Here is a 20,922-nt window from a genome sequence, read left to right as displayed (position 1 = left end):
CAATCAGTAATTACACATGGATTTTAGAATCATATTTTATGAGAATTATCCAATTATGAGGGTTTTTTCTCGACTTCCTTTATGCTGGCCTTTCCCCAAGCACTTTCCTCAGCTGAGGTAGCAAGCAGCCGGCCTACTCCCAGGCCTCTGTCGGTGCCACTGGTTAGAACACACAGAAAATGGCTCGAGGTGACTTGTCTTTCCAATCTCACCACAGAATGACCTCTGTAATGTGTGCACCTGTGAGTATGCTCGCCGGTTGAGAGAGCTGTTGAGCTGTGAGTGGCTTAGCCAGTCATGTGATGTTCACAAGACTCAATAAAACCCCAGCCAGTTGGGTTCAGGGTGTCCACGATGAGGCAGGCGGTTGTGAGCCTGGTGGATGAACTGGTAATGTGTAGTATGATTGTTAAGCCTTTTGCTAATAAACCAACTAGTTCTTTATAGCAATGTGTTGCTATGAATTCTTAAACAAGGAACCCATGAAGCAAATACATTACAACCTCCATCCAGCAGTTTGCCACAGCAACACTGCTGAAAGTGGAGACTTCACAACTAATAGACAGAGGGGCGATTTCTATCAAGGCCTCTGCCCACCCAAAGTGCCGCCGAGATACCGGATGGTACTTCGGGCGGGATATTCATCGCCATGGTCCCTCGAAGGTCAGCGGGCGGCAAATGGACGACGTACACCGCCACTCTGGGCGGCAATGGGCGGGAGGTCTCATTCTCGGCGGCAGAGGCGCTTGCCGCCCAAGTGCCGCCGAGGATGGAGTCGGGCACACGGAGGGTCGAAGACCTGAAAAAAAAATCAACAGTAAAAACTGTTAAAACTATCCGAAGAACTTCAGGGGACCCCATCCAGATAAGTCGCGTTGAAATTTTTTTTTTTTTTAAATGTTCACTTACCTTTTGTTCAGGTTCTTCAAACTTATTGTCGGGGACAGACCAGCCTCCAGCCAGCAGTCCACCCCCGTTCTGCCGCCGAGTCCCGCCCGCAGGAGCTCGGTAGGCGGGAGCTCAGTTGCACCACTCGGCCGTCCGCTGACGTCAGCGGGCGGTTCCCGCCGGCTCTCCCCTCCCTCCCGCTCCAGGCCACCCCCAAAGTGGCACTGGGCGGATCTTCAGGAGGAATGTCGGTGGCAGCGGGCGGTGAGGTGATGAATTTCGGCCCCAATGTCATGGTCCAGCTGTTTAAATAAAACTGCTCCCCTAAAATAGCATCCGTGCACCATTAATTATACGGGAGACCTCAAGCTCAAGGAAGTGAAGATTCCTACCTGTGTGAGAGCCAGGGAGGAACCAAAGGCAGCCATTCTCCTCAGTGGCATCCTCCAGTGCAATCCAAAAACCTATGATGCGTCCGAGAGGTTCCGTATATAGGAAGGTGGCATCCTGATGAGGGGTCACTGAAAACAGCGAGAACAGGATTGATTGGAGATTAACCAGGGATGAATCTGCTACTGGACTGAAATCAGATCATCGATTCACACCCCAAGATGCTGTTGCGGCTGGGTCAATTGAAAATGTAAAAATTGGGATTGATAGGATTTTCGTTACGCAAGGGATGGAGCGAAGATACAGATCAGCCGTGATCTAATTAAATGGTGGCAGAGGTTCAAGGGACTGAATGGCCTACCCGTTCCTATGTTCCACAGCCCTGTTTCCATGTTTAAACCTTCTCTATTAAAACCTATTCAAACGTTGGTTTTCCTTGTGGGCCAATCAACACAAAACACTCCTCAATCTTCTTCAGTCTGGATTTGACCGCTGCAAAGCACCTCCTCCAATGGCACATTTAGGATCCAGAATCCTCCACGTGAAGCTGGGGGCAGGGGGAAAACACACACCCCACCACTTGCTCTGTGAGTGCTGGCAAAACCACCATAGTACGTCACCAACAAACCCCCCCCCCCCACTCCACTGTTTAAAACAAAAGTGACAGAGGGGGTCAAAGTAACAGAGCTATTTATGAGATTATTGTAAAAGAAAGATTCGTTATTAAAAATAAATTATTCGCAGTTCTTGTGGTGAATGCCATCGGGGATATTATCCCCTTTATCATCATCCAGTTTCATCAACAGAGCAAACAGAGGTCAATCAGGTGACAGGTCTGTTGTGTAGGAGGAGGGAGATTTGGGCATACCTTCACCACCGATCCCTGGTTGCTGAAGAGAAAACACAGTAACATGTTGTTAGCACTTTGTACAACCCTGCACTGCAGCTGATTGCTCAATAAAATAAGATCCTCAAAATATCCTTAGACAAATTATTCAAGCCAATTAGTACACAACAGTTAACATGGGATTGAACTGATGAGGTTCAGTCGCACATCTTATAATTCTTAACATTTCTACGACAGATTCGTGGTCGTAAAATTCATTATATCAAATAAGCCAGTGAGTTCATTAGTGTAAAAGAAAGACTTGGATTTATATATAATGCCTTTCACAACCACTGGACGTCTCAAAGCGCTTTACAGCCAATGATGTATTTTTGGAGTGCAGTCACTGTTGTAAACATAGAAACATAGAAAATAGGTGCAGGAGTAGGCCAATCGGCCCTTCGAGCCTGCACCACCATTCAATATGATCATAGCTGATCATGCACTTCAGTACCCCATTGCTGCTTTCTCTCCATTCCCCTTGATCCCTTTAGCCGTGAGGGCCACATCTAACTCCCTTTTGAATATATCTAACGAACTGGCCCCAACAACTTTATGTGGTAGAGAATTCTACATGCCCGCAACTCTCAGTGAAGAAGTTTCTCTTCATCTCGGTCCTAAATGGCTTACCCCTTATCCTTAGACTGTGACTCCTGGCTCTGGACTTCCCCAACATCGGAAACATTCTTCCTGCATCCTGTAATGTGGGTAATGCCCATATTTGACCAGGAGATGAAGCCAGCATGTGTAAGAAGGTTACAAAAAGATAATTGGTTGAAGCAGCATTGAATGTTGGAGGGGGTTAGCAAGAGACCTTCAGGCTCTGAACCATTTATCGCTCTGCATCTTTTTAAAAAATTCATTCCTGGGATGTGGGCATCACTGGCAAGGTCAGCATTTATTGCCCATCCCTAATTGCCTTCGAGAAGGAGGTGGTGAGCCACTGTGAGGGCAGTTAAGAGTTCACCACATAGCTGTGGGTCTAGAGTCACATATAGGCCAGATCGGGTAAGGATGGCAGATTTCCCTAAAGGACATTAATGAACCAGATGGGTTTTTACGACAATCTAGTAGTTTCATGGTCACCACTAGCTATTTATTCCAGACTTATTTAATTAACTGAATTTAAATTCCCCAGCTGCCTGCGGTGGGACTTGTATTCACGTCTCTGGATGATTAGTCTAGGCCTCCGGATTACTAGTCCAGTAAAATAACCACTATGCTACCATACCCCTGAGCTGCTACTGCAAAATTATGAGACTAACTGACATCAACAAGACATTAAAGAGGCAATTTACTCACTAGCAATTGCCCAGTTTCTGCTGTGGCTCAGTGGATAGCATTCTCGCCTCTGCAGTGCTGAGGGAGCGCTGCACTGTCAGAGCTGCCGTCTTTCGGATGAGACCTTAAACCGAGGCCCCGTCTGCTCTCTCAGGTGGACGTAAACGATCCCATGGCACTATTTCGAAGAAGAGCAGGTTAGATATCTCCAGTGTCCTGGCCAATATTTATCCCTCAATCAACTTAACAAAAACAGATTATCTGGTCCTTATCACATTGCTGTTTGTGGGATCTTACTTGTGCGCAAATTGGCTGATGTTTCCTACATTCGAATAGTGACTATACTCCAAAAAGTACTTCATTGGCTGTAAAGCGCTTTGAGACATGATCGTGAAAGGCACGATATAAATGCAAGTCTTTCTTTCTTGTAACCTATAAACCACAATATAGATAGAGGAGGAAGGCCTTCCCCTAACTCATGCACCCAGCACAAACCTACAGTTCCCCACAACATAGCATCCAACTATTTATTAAATGATTCCATGTTTTTGCCTCTACTACCCTACTAGGAAGTCCATTGTGCCATTCGAGCAAGCAGTGTGAAGAACTTCCTGAAGGAGATAACATGGATATTTATTATTGTCTCAATCTCTTCATCTTTTATGCTTCAGAAGTGAGAGCAGTCATTTTACATAAAGTTCCCTGTCATGTAAAACCACTTCATCAATGAGGATTGTGCCTCGCAGTTCCACCAGTCCCCGCTCATGGTCACATCTAGGGGGAAATTTTTTTTTTTTCCTCTACCAATTTTCTTCCCCTTTCTCCTGAAACAGTTGAATTCTTGTTGCGGAATGGTTGAACCAGCATCAAGTGCCCTCCAGTATCTCACCTAGCTGGTCATGCTTCACGTGAGCCTTGACTCTGAAATTGACTATTCCAACTCACTCCTGGCTGGCCTCCCACATTCTACCCTATGTAAACAAGAGGTGATCCGAACTCGGCTGCCCGTGTCCTAACTGGCACCAAGTCCCACTCACCCATCACCCCTGTGCTCGCTGACCTTGACTTCCGGTTAAGCAACACCTCGATTTCAAAATTCTCATCCTTATTTTCAAATCCCTCCATGGCCTCGCCCCTCCCCAGCCCCACACCCCTCCTCTCTCCCGAGATGTCTGCGCTCCTTTAATTCAGCTCTCCTGAGCATCCTTGATTATAATCACTCAATCATTGGTGGCCGTACCTTCTGTTGCCTAGGCCCCAAGCTCTGGAACTCCATACCTAAACCTCTCCCCATCTCTACCTCTCTTTCCTCCTTCAAGACGTTCTTTAAAACATACCACTTTGACCAAGCCTGCGCTAATTTCTACTTCTGCGGCTTGGTGTCAAATATTTATTGCATAATGCTCCTGTGAAGCGCCTTGGGACATATTCAAAAAGGAGTTAGATGAAGTCCTTACTACTAGAGGGATCAAGGGGTATGGCGAGAAAGCAGGAATGGGGTACTGAAGTTGCATGTTCAGCCATGAACTCATTGAATGGCGGTGCAGGCTAGAAGGGCCGAATGGCCTACACCTGCACCTATTTTCTATTTCACTACATTAAAGGTGCTATATAAATACAAGCTATTGTTGTTGTTGAAAGCGAGAGTTGGCAGGATATTTGATTGGTGGGGGGGGGGGGATGACATCACAGCTGACCCTGATCCTGTCCTCATCTAGTGCTCACAGACACACTATCAACTGTGCTCAAATGGGTAGCTATCAGAAGTAGGAATCCAAGCTGATTTTCTTCTCCGTAACCTGGGGAAACCGATGCCAATTGTAGTGGCCCCATCATTGCTCTGCTTGAGATCAATAAAACTCAACACAAGTCAGGGGTAGAACTGGGTCCTTCCTGGTTTTGTACAGCTCAGCCACTCGCTGCATAAGCTTGCTGAGCCATTGGCAGAGCCACCAAGGGAATTTCTATGTCAAATGTCTGCTCTCAGGTTGTCTCTAACTCGCAGCTCCGCATCATAAAACACTGGCAAAACAGTAAAGACATTTCCCTCTGACTACGTTTAAGGAATGTATGATAATACCGGCATTGCAAAAGCAAAATACTGCAGATGCTGGAATCTGAAATATAAACAGAAAATGCAGGTTAGGCAGCATCAGTGGAGAGAGAAACAGAGTTAACGTTTCAGGTCAATGACTTGATGGTCTGACGAAGGGTCATCGACGTGAAATATTAACTCTGTTTCTCTCTCCACAGATGTTGCCTGACCTGCTGAGTATTTCCAGCATTTTCTGTTTTTATGATAATATTGCATACTTTATCATTTAAAACCCACATTGAAACTAAAAATATATATAGTACAATGGAAATAATAGTGATAGATGCATCTATATCAAAGGGTTTGCTCCAGGATTTGGTTTCTCTTTCAACTTCCAGACATATCATATTTCTTTGTTTCTCTGCTTTCACAATGTTCTCACATACCTTGAAGATGTACATACTCTGCACAATGACAGGTTCCTGTAGATCCAACTTCCGGGCCACTTCCTGTCACACACACATACAGAATCATTTCACAACTGAAATGTATGTTCTCCCCTTTCTTTAGGTCTCCCAGACCTGCATCATTCCCTGAGCAAAGAGGGTAAGCCAAGCGACCTGCTCTCGAGCCTCTGCTGAAGCTGCTCTCAAGTAGCTCACAGGAGCCGAGAGCAACAGGAAGTCTCGCTGTTAGTCTTCCCTTCTCTCCTGTGGAGGAGCACGTGGGTTTAAAATCAACACAACCGAGACACAAGGAAGACATTCCAGCCACGAGAGTGATCACCTGCATCAGAGGACTGAGTTATGAATAGAAGCTAGAAAAATCTTGTCTTATCTTAAAAGGAGTTAATGAAGAGGGTACCTTGTGTAGGCATACAAAATAGTACAGGTTGAGCCTCTCTTATCCGGCACCCTCGGGACCCGGCCTGTGCCGGATTAGGGACTTTGCCGGACCACGGGAGGTCACGCCAACCCTAGCGTTGACCTGTGTGGCTCAGAGACATGGACCATGTGCAGTAGACACCTCAAGTCGCTGGAGAACCACCAACGATGTCTCCGCAAGATCCAACAAATCCCCTGGGAGGACAGATGCACCAACATTAGCGTCCTCATCTAGGCCAACATCCCCAGCATTGAAGCACTGACCACACTTGATCAGCTCCGCTGGGCAGGCCACATTGTACGCATGCCAGACACGAGACTCCCAAACCAAGCGCTCTACTTGGAACTCCATCATGGCAAAAGAGCCAAAGGTGGACAGAGGAAACGTTACAAGGACACCCTCAAAGCCTTGCTGATAAAGTGCAACATCCCCACCAACATCTGGGAGTCCCTGGCCAAAGACCACCCTAAGTGGAGGAAGTGCATCCGGGAGGGCACTGAGCACCTCGAGTCTCATCGCCAATTGCACGCAGAAGACAAGCGCAGGCAGCGGAAAGAGCGTGCGGAAAACCAGTCCCACCCACCCTTACTCTCAACGGCTGGCTGTCCCACCTGTGGCAGGGACTGCGGCTCTTGTATTGGACTGTTCAGCCACCAAAGGACTAATTCTAAGAGTGGAAGCAAGTCTTCCTCGATTCCAAGGGACTGCCTATGATGATGATGAGCATTGTCAGCAGTTCCCGGTAAGTTTTTAATGTAATGGTTTATTTCGGGCGGAGACACCAACTCTCGGAGCAGCGGGGTCAATGTGTACCTGTAGGGAACATCAGTGAAGTGTGGCCGTGGGCTGCAGGTCAACCGAGAAAGATCAGCAGTGTTTACAGCGCAGTATAAATCCTTCCAACTGATGTAAAGTCCAATGTGTGATCTTGAGAGTTTGTTTTAGATGAGCAATCTTCATTGTTTTAAGCATAAGTTCAGAGAGCTTGCAATACTTCAGCCAACTTTATCCTCTCAACTACAAAACATGACTAATCGTCAATATCAGTTTTTAAACAAATAAAAAAAAATCCACCATGTATGATTCATACATAGAGATTGAGAAAGAGAGAGAAAAGGACGGATGAATTCTAGTCGGATTAAAACATGATAAAACTACAGGTGTGTAAAACATGTCTGTTTTATTTCACAAACTCATTCTGCTCGGTGGTAATGAAACATGATTAGTACTGACGATTAAAGCAGTGCACTTCAACACGTAGATCGGACACATCGCCCGCCCGCTCTCCTATCTGTGTAGTACATTTGAATGAAAATGAACGAAATAAACGACCTTGCTCTGTATTCCCTACAGATTGTCCACAAATCGTGTTTCAATTCTGGATTCTGGGCAAAGTAATGCCGAGGATAGAGTCGGGCCCGGGATGGGGGGGGAAATGGGGAAATGGGGAAAAAAAATTTCAATAAATGAAAAAAAATTACAAATCCTTCAGAAGACCCTATCCAACAAAATCGCTGCAAATGAAATGAAGAAAACAAGTGCACTTTTCTTGCGGGTCTTTATACTTTAACGTTCAGGTAAGACATGCCTCCACACGCTGGTCTCTTCTGCTGCTGGAGCGGGACCGCTCGGACCAAACTGGGGAGGGAGCAGGCAGGAGGACTTTTGTCAGCGTTACGCGCCGCCGCACGTCAATGGGTGCTCCCCAGCGGTCTTCTCTCCCCGCCGGCACGAGGGCCTCACCAAACTCGCTCCGAGGAGAGAGCGCCCAAAAAACAGGGAAACCGCCCCGGCAGTAAGTCCACCAAATTTGGGCCCAATGGCTTCAGTCTTCGCAATATTTAATTGGAGATCATTTCTGCTCATCCAATACTGGATGTCGGACATGCAGCGTGACAAATCAGTTGCGGTGGAGGGGTTGAGGGAGCTGATGGTGAGGTACAGCTGTAAGCGTACATAGAACATGGCTGATCCTCTGCCTCGACTCCACTTTCCTGCACTATCCCCATATCCCTTAATTCCCCAAAACTTATCGACTTCTGTCTTGAATATACTCAAGGACTCCGCATCCGCACTCTCTGTGATAGAGAATTCTAAAGATTCACAAACCTTGGAGTGAAGAAATTTCTCCTCATCCCAGTTCTAAATGGCCAACCCCTTATTCTGAGAATGTGACCCCTGGTTCTAGGTTTCCCAGCTAGGGAAAACATCCTCCCTGCATCTACTCTGTCAAAGCCCCTTTTCTATGTTTCAATGAGATCACCTCTCATTCTTCTAAACTCTAAGGATCCTCATACGGCAATCTCCTCATCCCAGGAACCAGGCTGGTGAACCTTCGTTGCACTCCCTCTAAGGCAAGTATGTCTCTCCTTAAGTAAGGAGACCAGAACTGTATACAGTATAGTTTGAATGTGGAAACTTGATGCAACAGTGTAGTTCCAGCACAGGTTTGGCTCGTCAATTGGTAATAGAAGGCTGTTGGTGCCAGACTCAAACATCCACAATCTGTATTGCTTGGATGAGGTACTTGAAAGAAAATTGTTGGTGGTGGGGTAGGAAAGCCTTGTTAAAACTGGATTTAACAAAAGTTTTATTTATTTCTGCCTAGTGCTCAGCCAATTTAAAATGGCAGAAATTCCAGTCTGATGGAGCACGAGAAACGTTATCAGGCATCACTGCTACACAAGTTGGAACAAGTCCCCATATTGCAGTAGTTGCAGCGACACTCCGTTACACTGACCGTAAACTCAAGAAAGGCCCACCTGCACTTTGGGTGAATGTGTGAGATTTTTGAATATAGGTTCCAAGGCATGAAGAGCTGTGGGGAAAGAGTCATATTGATGAGAGTGAGTGTCTGTGTGAGAGAAACATCCTGTATAACGTGAGACATTAGACTTAGAGCCCAATGGGACTTACTTGGAGCACATCCATGATCAGCCATGATCTTGTTGAATGACGGAACAAATTCTGAGCCTTATTGTCTCATCAATCGTATTTCTTTTCATTAGGCACAGAGTCAATCGCATTTCTTTTCATTAGGCACAGAGTCCCAGCCATTTAAAGTGCCACATGAAGCTTAATTCTTTTAAACCTTCCGATAAAACAGAGAGACTTACCAGAAGATAAGTGAGTGTTGTTCATTGGGGAAAACACTAATGGGCGATAGCCTGCCTTTTTGGGCAATATATGGGCACTAGCCCAGCGATCTGAAGTGGAAAGTCTAGCCCTATTAAACTTTCCTGTGACATTATGGATGTGCTATTATAAAGAACATAAGAAAGAATAGATGAAATAGGAGCAGGAGTAGGCCCTTTGGCCCTTCGAGCCTGCTCCGCCTTTCAATAAGATCATGGCTGTTCTTCTACCTCAACTCCACCTTCCCGCATTGCCCCCATATCCCTTGATTCCCTTACTAACCAAAAATCTATCGATCTCAGCCTTTAATATACTCAACGACCGAGCCTCCATAGCCCTCTGGGGTAGAGAATTCCAAAGATTCACAACCCTCTGAGTGAAGAAATTTCTCTTCATGTCAGTCCTAAATGGCCGACCCCTTATTCTGAGACTGTGACCTAACTGGCCCGATAGACATGTATAAATAAGAGTTCTTTATTCTCAATATAAGTGCGGAGTTATTCGATCTCCGTTTGGTAGTAGAGGGGATACTTCAATTGGTTTCAGTTCGCCTGGGCAATATGGAAAAACAACCAAGCAATCCCTCCCCGCTCACTGAAAGATAAACAGAAAGCTCGGTGACCAGCCTGACATGAGCAGACAGGAAAGCTTTGCAATCCATTTTTTTTTTAATGTATTTGTTCCTGGGATGTGGGCGTCGCTGGCAAGGCCGGCATTTATTGCCCATCGCTAATTGCCCTTGAAAAGGTGGTGGTGAGCCGCCTTCTTGAAGCGCTGCAGTCCGTGTGGTGAAGGTGCTCCCACAGTGCTGTTAGGGAGGGAGTTCCAGGATTGTGACCCAGTGGCAATGAAGGAACGGCGAAAAACTTCCAAGTCAGGCTGGTGCGAGACTTGGAGGGGAACGTGGAGGTGGTGGTGTTCCCATGCACCTAATGCTCTTGTCCTTCTAGGTGGTAGAGGCCGCGGGTTTGGGAGGTGCTGCCAAAGAAGCCTTGGCGAGTTGCTGCAGTGCATCTTGAATGATCCTATTTGGTTTATGAGCATTTATTTGATATTTGGAATCTAATTTCACTAAAGCTTTCAGGGAGTGCTGTTGTTTCCAAGTTTCCATGGGGGTGCACTACTTCGCTTACAATAAAAAGAAACGTTGAATCCATTTATACGTTCCCGAGTAGTTGTAATGTATGTAGAGCTGTTGAGTTAGGAGTGGCTTAGCCAGTCATGTGATGTTCACAAGACTCAATAAAACCCCAGCCAGTTGGGTTCAGGGGGATCCACGATGAGGCAGGTGGTTGTGAGCCCGGTTGATGAACTGGTAATGTGTAGTGCGATTGTTAAACCTTTGCTAATAAACCAACACGTTCTTAATAGCAATGTGGTGCTATGAATTCTTAAGCAAAGAACCCATGAAGCAAATACATTTCAGTAGTGTAAAACAGTGACCTTACCATGTCCAACTTTATTCAAGGATTTTTCCTTTGGTACAAGAAAGTCACCTGAATGAAGAGTAAAATGAGAGTGAGTAGAGTCTGTCTGAGTAAGACACCTTTCTAATTCATCTTTAGCTTGTAGATTTCCCAGTTGCTCCGTTGGTAAAGACACTTCCTGGTGAGAAGCTAGGCCATACTGAAGGTCCCAGGGTTGGTCCTTACCTGTGTTGTTAGCCTGGGCAGTAGTAGGGACTCCACAAATGGCCTTCATGCCCCTGGATTAGGGAGGGAGAGAGGAAAAAAAACAGCAAAGTCCCCATTCATGATCACTTTCCAGTGACCCCTGTCGGACAGGGAATACACATGGACATTAAGTGACTGAGATCCACTGTAATTCCTTGTCGTTAAATACCACGCCCTCGTTCACTGTCAAGGCTCGTACATGAAGAATGATCATGTGAGTTAGGCGCTGGAGAACAGCCAGTGCCCATGGAACGATATCTCAACAGGAGTCAGCAAGGGAAAGGAAAAAAAATGTACAGGGACATAAAGAACAAGTGCATGGTGGAGGTCCAACGCATTGCACAACAGAGTATACTGACGTGAGTTGCCAGCTACAATCCCTTACTTGCTGGGTTCCTGATCTTAGCCATGGTATCTCAGGCAGTTACCAAGTGGAGATAGAGAGAAAGAGCCACCCCTTACACTGCCCTCCGTCACTTTCTAGCTAATGATTACAGAATGGCATGGTGCAGTAAGCAGGAAGTCACCTACTACTCATCTGCAGACATAAGAATGGGGAGAAAATACATCTAAAAAAAGAGGCAGCTTCACCCTGAAATACTGACACAAAGTATATAAAATTATGAGAAAGCACGAGCTTGCATTTATATAGCGCCTTTCACATTCTTAGGATGTCCCAAACTACTCAACAGCCGGTGAAGTGTCGTCACTGTTGTGGGAGCATCATAGAATGATCCAGCACAGGAGGCCATTCGGCCCATCGTGCCTGTGCTGGCTCTTTGCTAGAGCCATCAAATTAATCCCACTCCTCTTTTTCCTCATAGCCCTGTAAATTTTTTTCCCCCTTCAAATATTTATCCAATTCTCTTTTGATTGTTACTATTGAATCGACTTCCACCAGCCTTTCAGGCAGTGCATTCCAGATCACGACAACTTGCTGTGAAAAAAATATGTTTCCGCACGTCGCCTCTGGTTCTTTTGCCAATCACCTTAAATCTGTGTCCTCTGACATTGGAAACAGTTTCTCCTTATTTACTCTATCAAAACTGTTGTGTATGGAGAAAGAGTCAGACTGAACACTGTGAGCTCAAAGTAAAGTGTGACCTTAGTCTTTTATTGCAGGTCTTCAGAGTGCCTCTCCAACCTGTGAAGCCTCCTTAAATACCTGTGCTCCCAAGGGATTATGGGATCCCTTGAGACTCCTGGGGTTGAGCCCTCAGTTGGCTGTACAGAGTAAATACAAGTTTATGTATATAACAACACTCTCCCCCCACCCCCTCACAAAGTCAATAGTGTAACTATTTACAGTGAGAGTCGACCTGTGGCCCTTCTTGCCCTGGTTGATCGTCTCGGTGTGAAAGCTGGTGTTGTTGAATCATTTGTTGGGCCCTTGCTGGGCTGCCTGGTGTGTTGGGCTCTGCTGGGCTGCTGTGGATGATGGGTTCTGCTTCATGGTCAACCGTGGTGCCGGTTGCTACTGGTGTGTATGTTGGGGATCAAAAAAGGTAGGGTCCAAGGTGGGTTGCTCAGGGTAGTCCGTGAATCTGAGTTTGATTTGGTCCAAGTGTTTCCGGGTCTATTTGAAAGTTTGACCCAAAACACCCTGCTCCCCTCTTTGGCCACGACAGTGCCAGGAAGCCACTTGGGACCTTGTCCATAATTTAATACAAATACAGGATCATTGATTTCAATCTCACGTGACACATTTGCGCTATCATGGTATGCACTTTGTTGAAGCTGCCTGCTCTCTACCCATTCATGTAAATCAGGGTGAATTAACGAGAGCCTTGTCTTAAGTGCTCTTTTCATGAGCAGTTCAGCAGGTGGGATCCCAGTGAGTGAGTGAGGTCTCGTGCGGTAGCTAAGCAGGACTCGGGATAGGCGAGTCTGCAGTGAGCCTTCAGTTACCCTCTTCAAGCCTTGCTTGATGGTTTGCACTGCTCTCTCTGCCTTACTATTGGACGCTGGTTTAAACAGGGCAGATGTGACATGTTTGATCCCGTTACGGGTCATGAACTCTTTGAACTCAGCACTGGTAAAACATGGCCCGGTCACTCACCAGGACATTGGGTAAGCCGTGAGTGGCAAACATGCCCGCAGGCTTTCAGTAGTGGCAGCGGACGTGCTGGCTGACATTATCTCACATTCAATCCACTTGGAGTACGTGTCTACAATCACAAGGAACATTTTACCCAAGAACGGGCTGCATAGTCACATTGTACCCTAGACCACGGTTTGGAGGGCCAAGACCATAAACTTAGCAGCGCCTCCCTGCGTACATTGCTTAACTGCGAGCATGTATTACATTTGTGAACGCAGGACTCTAAGGCCGCATCGATACCGGGCCACCACATGTGGGATCTGGCTATCGCTTTCATCATTACGATGCCTGGGTGGGTACTGTGGAGGTCATTGATGAAGGTGTCTCTGCCCTTCTTGGGGACCACTACTCGATTGCCCCACAGAAGGCAGTCTGCCAGTATAGACATTTCATCTTTGCGCCGCTGGAACGGCTTTATCTCTTCCTGCATTTCCACTGGGACACTGGACCAGCTCCCGTGAAGCACACAGCTTTTGACTAGAGATAATAAGGGATCCTGGCTTGTCCAGGTTTTGATCTGCCAGGCAGTGACGGGTGATTGCTCACTCTCAAATGTTTCCATAACCATGGCTAGATCTGCGGGCTGCGCGATTTCCACCCCCATGGTGGGCAATGGCAGCTTACTGAGAGCATCGGCGCAGTTTTCTGGCGTAGTTGTATGCGGACAACGTGAGCTCCCATCTCTGAATGCGGGCCGATGCGTTGGTATTTATTCCTTTACTCTCAGAAAACAGGGATATAAGTGGCTTATGGTCAGTTTCCAATTCGAATTTTAGCCCAAACAGGTATTGATGCATTTTCTTTACCCCATAGACACAAGCTAACACTTCTTTCTCAATCATGCTGTCGGCTCTCTCAGCCTTGGACAGACTCCTGGATGCATAAGCAACCGGTTGCAGTTTCCCAAAATCATTAGCTTGTTGCAATACACACCCGACGCCATATGATGCCGCAACACATGCTAGTACCAAACGTTTACATGGATCATACAACACAAGCTATTTGTTTGAGCATAACAATTTTCTCGCTTTTACAAAGGCATTTTCTTGGCTTTTGCCCCATACCCATTTGCCCCCCTTTTCGTAGTAAGACATGCAGTGGTTCTAACAAGATGCTGAGATCCAGTAAGAAGTTACCAAAGTAGTTCAAGAGTCCCAGAAACGACCGCAGCTCCGTCACGTTCTGAGGCCTCGGTGCGTTCTCGATTGCCTCCGTCTTCGCGTTGGTTGGCTTGATGCCGTCCGCCGCAATACACATTCCCAAGAACTCCACTTCAGGCGCCAGGAAAACGCACATCGAGCATTTTAACCTGAGCCCCACGCGGTTGAGTCGACTAAGAACCTCCTCCAGGTTCTGCAGATGCTCGACGGTGTTCCAACCTGTGACCAAGATATCGTCCTGGAAGACCACGGTGTGCGGAACCGACTTCAGTAAACTTTCCATGTTTCTCTGGAATATCGCCGCCGCTGATCAGATTCCAAACGGGCATCTGTTTTAAACAAAAAGACCTTTGTGCGTGTTGATGCAGGTGAGGGCCTTCGATGATCCCCTCCAGTTCCTGCGTCATGTAGGCTGAAGTCAGATCCAGCTTCGTGAACGTCTTTCCTCCCGCCAGCGTTGCAAAGAGGTCGTCGGCCTATGGTAGTGGGTATTGGTCCTGCAGGGAGAAACGATTGATAATTACTTTGTAATCGCCACAGATTCTGACGGTGCTGTCTCCCTTGAGGACTGGAACGATAGGACTGGCCCACTCATTGAACTCGATTGGTGAAATGATGCCCTCTCTTTGCAGCCGGTCTAGCTCGATCTCTACCCTTTCTCTCATCATGTACAGTACTGCTCTCGCCTTGTGATGGATGGGTCGCGCCCCGGAATTAGGTGGATCTGCACTTTTGCTCCTTGGAATTTCCCGATACCTGGTTCGAACAGCGAAGGAAATTTGTTTACGACCTGGGCAAACCAACTGTCATCAGCGGGCGATAGCGCTCGGACGTCGTCCCAATTGCAGCGTATCTTTCCCAGCCAGCTCCTGCCGAGCAGCGTGGGACCATCGCCCAGTACCACCCAGAGTGGTAGCTTGTGCACCGCTCCATCGTAGGAGACCCTTATGATAGCACTGCCGATTACAGGAATCAGTTCTTTTGTGCAAGTTCTTCGTTTCGTGCGAATTGGAGTTAAGATTGGCCTTGAGGCCTTGTTGCACCACAACCTTTCAAAAATCTTTTTGCCCACGCCCGTATCCAGCTCCATTGACATCGGGAGTCCATTTAGTTCAACATTCAGCATTATCGGGGGATAATTTGTGATGAATGTGTGCACCCCATTTACCTCTGCCTCCTCGATCGGAGGCTCTGGTTCGTCGTGATCCTCCGTGGATCTGTCCTTCTCTGCAACGTGGTGGTTTGCAGGTTTAACAGGCATTGCAGCTCGCCTGCACACTCGTTGGAGGTGTCCCATTATTCCACAGCCCTTGCAAACGTACTCTTTGAATCGGCATGAATGGAAACGATGATCACCCCCGCAGCGCCAACAAGGTGTTAATGGCCTTGCATTCATCACCCTTGATGGTGGACTCAGACATCTGTGGACGGGCAGCTGCAGGCATGTATGACCTGCCCTGCATGTTATGATTCAAAAACAATATCACTTTGTTCACAGTACTTGTAGCAGCACTTGTATGCCGAGAGATTTGCTTAGTATTGTCACTGGTGGCAATGAACGCCTGGGCTATCGCTATGGCCTTACTCAAGGTTGGGGTCTCTACAGTCAAAAGTTTGCGAAGTATGGTTTCATGGCCAATGCCAACGACGAAAGAGTCTCTGAGCATCTTCTCCAAATGTCCTCCAAATTCGTAATGTTCTGCAAGGCGTCTTAGCTCAGCGACATAACTCGCCACTTCCTGGCCTTCAGACCTTTTGTAGGTGTAGAACCGGTACCTCGCCATCAGAACGCTTTCCTTCGGGTTCAAATGCTCTCGGACCAGTGTGCACAAATCATTGTATGATTTCTCCGTGGGTTTCGCTGGAGTGAGCAGATTCTTCATGAGGCCATACGTTGGTGCCCCACAGACAGTGAGGAGGATCGCCCTTCGTTTGACAGCGCTCTCTTCCCCATCCAGCTCGTTGGCCACGAAGTATTGGTCGAGTCGCTCCACAAAAGTTTCCCAATCATCTGCCTCCGAGAATTTCTCCAGGATGCCCACTGTTCTCTGCATCTTTGGGTTCGCTATCTGTATCTCGTCGCCAATTGTTGTGTATGGAGAAAGAGTTAGACTGAACACCGTGAGCTCAAAGTAAAGTGTGACCGTAGTCTTTTATTGCAGGTCTCCAGAGTTCCTCTCCAACCTGTGAAGCTTCCTTAAATACCTGTGCTCCCAAGGGATTATGGGATCCCTTGGGACTCCAGGGGATTATGGGATCCCTTGGGACTCCAGGGGATTATGGGATCCCTTGGGACTCCAGGGGATGAGCCCTCTGGTGGCTGTACAGAGTAAATACAAGCATAGGTATATAACAAAAACCATCCATGATTTTGAACATCTCTATCAAATCTCCTCTTAACAGATGTTTGCGCTCCTCTAATTCTGTCCTCTTGAGCATCCCTGATTATATCGCTCAACCATTGGTGGCCATGCCTTCTGTTGCCTAGGCCCTAAGCTCTGGAGCTCCCTGCCTAAACCTCTCCACCTCGCTTTCGTTCTTCAAGATGCTCTTTAAAACCTACCTCTTTGGTTTTGGTCACCTGCCCTAATTCCTCCTCCTGTGGCACGGTGTCAAAATTTTTGTCTCATAATACTCCTGTGAAGCACCTTGGGACGTTTCACTACGTTAAAGGCGCTATATAAATACATGTTGTTGTTAACCTTGTGGCAGCTAGTTTGCGCACAGCAAGGTCCCACAAACAGCAATGCGATAAAGGAGCAGATAATCTGTTTCAGTGGTGTTGGTTGATGGATAAATATTAACATAAGAGCATAAGAAATAGGAGGAGTAGGCCATAAGACCCCTCGAGCCTGCTCCGCCATTCAATAAGATCGTGGCTGATCTGATCATGGACTCAGTTCCACTTCCCTGCGCACTCCCCATAACCCCTAATCGTTTAAGAAACTGTCTATTTCTGTCCTAAATTTATTTTAATGTCCCAGCTTCCACAGATCTCTGAGGTAGCGAATTCCACAGATTTACAACCCTCAGTGAAGAAATTTCTCCTCATCCCCGTTCTAAATGGGCGGCCCCTTATTCTACGATCATGCCCTCTAGTTCTAGTCTCCCCCACCAGTGGAAACATTCTGTCTGCATCCACCTTGTCAAGCCCCCTCATAACCTTATACATTTCGATAAGATCACCTCTCATTGATCAGGACTCTGGGAGAACTCTTCTGCTGATTACTAGTTTGATGCCCATTAATCGAATCTCAGGACATAAACCTCCTCGTGTCTTGGCCAACATTGTTCCCTCGGCCAATAGAACTTAAAAACAGATCAACAGGCCACATGTTTCGTTGCTGTTTATGGGATGTTGCTCGTGCAAAATGGCTAACATGTTTGCCTACATAATAATAGTCACTGCACCTCAAAAAGCAATTCTATGCGTGAAGTGCTTTGATGCGATAAGGCATGATATAAATGCAAGCATTTTTATTATTAATTAACCTGAATTAATTAACAGGTCGCATTCGCCTTTACCTTTGCTATCAAACACTCCTTTTTCAAAGAAGAATCGAATTTTGTCCCCGCTTGCCAGGAAGTAGTCTGCGCTTCCCTAAAAAAAATAGATTTGTAACAATTAATGGCAAGTGCTCCAAAAAAAAGAGAATTGGTTCTGAAGCGGAGATCCATTATCCAACCTCCAACATGCTCACTCACCTGCATCTTCTGAGACCAGTCAGGAATGCATTAAGACAAAGAGTAAAATAGAATTCATTTCAATTTTTAATGGCCATGAAAAGAACATAAGAACATAAGAAATAGGAGCAGGAGTAGGCCATTCGGCCCCTCAAACCTGCTCTGCCATTCAATATCATGGCTGATCTTCGACCTCAACTCCATTTTCCTGCACTATTCCCATATCCCTTGATTCCCTTAATGTTCAAAAATCTATCGATCTCTGTCTTGAATATACTCAATGAATGAGCAGATACAGCCCTCTAGGGTAGAGAATTCCAAAGATTCACAACCCTCTGAGTGAAGAAATTTATCTTCATCTCAGTCCTAAATGGCCGACCCCTTATTCTGAGACTATGACCCCTGGTTCTAATCTCCCCAGCCAGAGGAAACATCCTCCATGCATCTACCCTGTCAAACGCTATAAGAATTTTGTGTGTTTCAATGAGATCATCTCTCATTCTGCTAAGCTCTAGAGAATACAGGCCTAATCTGCTCAATCTCTCTTCATAGGACAATCCCCCCTGTAAAGTCCTTACTCTACAGTATGAAACCACGTGAGGCACCTTCTGGGGACAAGGTCACTCTGTGACCTGAACTCTTTATTTACAGGACTCCAAAGAAAGTGACCCTGCGTGGGACCTCCCTTTTTATACCTGAGTGATCAGGTAAGGAGTGTCTCCCACAAGTTCACCCCTTGTGGTCAAGGTGTGCATCTAGGTTGAGTGTATACAGTAATACAGTAGTGTTACATTGTGCTTACATACATGACATCACCTCCCCCCACAAAGTCTTATTGGAATCACAGGTTTTAGTCTTTCAGGTGGTCTACGCTCCCTCGTGGAGCGCCGCAGTTGGGGCTCTGGTTGTTGGACACTGACGTGAGTGTCTGTCACCTGTGGTGATCCGGCCTGTCCGGGCTGACCGCAGGGACTGTGCATTCTTCTGATTGCTCTTGTTGCTCGTTCACTGGCGGTGTGGTGAGCTCCATCTCATGGTCTTCTTCAGGTTCCTCCGTGTCGATGCTGAACCTTTTTTTTTTAAACTTGGTCCAGATGCTTACAGCATATCTGACCATTGTTGAGTTTTACCACGATGACCCTATTCCCCTCTTTGTCAATTACAGTACCCTCAAGCCATTTGGGCCCCATGGCGTGATTGAGGACGAATACAGGATCATTTATTTCTATACATCTCCCCCTCGCATTACGGTCATGGTACTCGTTTTGTGACTTGCGCTTGCCCTCAACTATGTCGGTCATGACTGGGTGAATGAGGGACAACCGAGTTTTGAGTGTCCGTTTCATTAGTAGCTCTGCGGGCAGGACCCCCGTGAGCGAGTGCGGTCGGGATCTATAGGCCAGCAGGAGGCGCAATAGGCGGCATTGTAGGGAGCGCCCTTGAATCCTGAGCATACCTTGCTTAATGATTTGGACCGCACGTTCCGCCTGGCCATTGGAGGCTGGCTTGAACGGCGCAGTCCTGACGTGGTTGATGCCATTGCCCGACATAAACTCTCGGAATTCGTAGCTTGTGAAACATGGGCCATTATCACTAACCAGGATGTCCGGCAAGCCGTGGGTTGCAAAGATCGCATGTAGGCTTTCCACGGCGGTGGATGACGTGCATGAATTCAGAATGATGCATTCGATCCATTTCGAGTACGCATCTACCACAATAAGGAACATCTTACCCATGAACGGGCCCACATAGTCAACATGAATGCGTGACCGTGGCCTGGTGGGCCAGGGCCACGGGCTGAGCGGGGCCTCCTTGGGGGCATTACCCAGCTGGGCACACGTCATGCACCTGTGAATACAGTGTTCCAGGTCTGAATCAATTCCAGGCTACCAAACGTGTGACCGGGCAATGGCCTTCATCAGCACAATGCCTGGGTGCTCGCTGTGGAGTTCCCTGATGAAGGCCTCCCTGCCCTTCTGGGGCATAACTATCCGGCTGCCCCATAGTAGGCAGTCGGCTTGGGTGGAGAGCTCATCCATCCCGTGAAACAGTCTGACCTCCTCAGGGCATGCTCCGTGTGCGGACGCCCGATCCCCAGTCAGGACACATTTCTTAATCAGGGATAGGAGGGAGATCTCTATTTGTCCAGATTTTGATCTGGCGGGCTGTGATAGGGGAGCTTGCGCTGTCAAAGGCATCGTCAGCCATGACCATCTCGGCGCTTTGCTCCGCTGCCCCCTCAGTAGTGGCCAGTGGAAGCCTGCTGAGCGCCTCAGCGCAATTTTCAGTGCCGGGCCGGTGCCGGATGGAGTAGTCATAAGCAGCCAGCGTGAGAGCCCATCGCTGTATGTGAGCTGATGCGTTGGCATTGACAGCCTTGCTGTCTGACAACAGGGATGTTAATGGCTTGTGGTCCGTCTCTAATTCAAACTTCCCAACAAATAGGTACTGATGCATTTTTTTTTACATCGTAGACACATGCAAGCGCTTCTTTCTCGACCATCTCATATCCCCGTTCTGTTTGAGAGAGTGACCTGGAGGCATAAGCCACAGGTTGTAGTTGGCCCTCAGCTGCAACACACACCAAACCCCATAGGACTATGCATCACATGTCAGAACCAAGTTTTTACAGGGGTCATACAGGGTCAACAACTTGTTTGAACAAAGTAGGTTCCGCGTCCGATCAAAAGCCCGTTCCTGACAGTCCCCCCAAAACCAATCGCAACCCTTACGCAGGAGCACATGTAGCGGCTCCAACAACGTGCTGAAGTTCGGCAGAAAGTTCCCGAAATAGTTCAACAGTC

General features: G+C 47.2%; 1 protein-coding gene across 3 annotated transcripts in view; it reads right to left on the bottom strand.

Moving 5' to 3' along the window:
• The window catches only part of phyhd1 (phytanoyl-CoA dioxygenase domain containing 1), a 37,328-nt gene that overhangs the window by 7,813 nt on the left and 8,593 nt on the right, over window positions 1-20,922 (bottom strand). For 2 of the 3 annotated variants that reach the window (XM_070863834.1, XM_070863836.1), the window contains 6 exons: window positions 17,960-18,035; window positions 10,949-10,996; window positions 9,128-9,183; window positions 5,927-5,989; window positions 2,147-2,168; window positions 1,281-1,409 (listed from right to left, as the gene is read on the bottom strand). In XM_070863834.1, coding sequence (XP_070719935.1) covers window positions 1,281-1,409; window positions 2,147-2,168; window positions 5,927-5,989; window positions 9,128-9,183; window positions 10,949-10,996; window positions 17,960-18,035 — 394 coding nt within the window. The remainder of the gene's footprint in view (window positions 1-1,280; window positions 1,410-2,146; window positions 2,169-5,926; window positions 5,990-9,127; window positions 9,184-10,948; window positions 10,997-17,959; window positions 18,036-20,922) is intronic. The other variant, XM_070863835.1, reaches the window with a different exon arrangement.

Source organism: Pristiophorus japonicus, chromosome 20 (genome assembly GCF_044704955.1).
Source record: "Pristiophorus japonicus isolate sPriJap1 chromosome 20, sPriJap1.hap1, whole genome shotgun sequence".
Taxonomy (NCBI): domain Eukaryota; kingdom Metazoa; phylum Chordata; class Chondrichthyes; family Pristiophoridae; genus Pristiophorus; species Pristiophorus japonicus.
The sequence above is the reverse complement of the archived record's forward strand: the minus strand, read 5'-3'. Positions and strand labels throughout refer to the sequence as shown.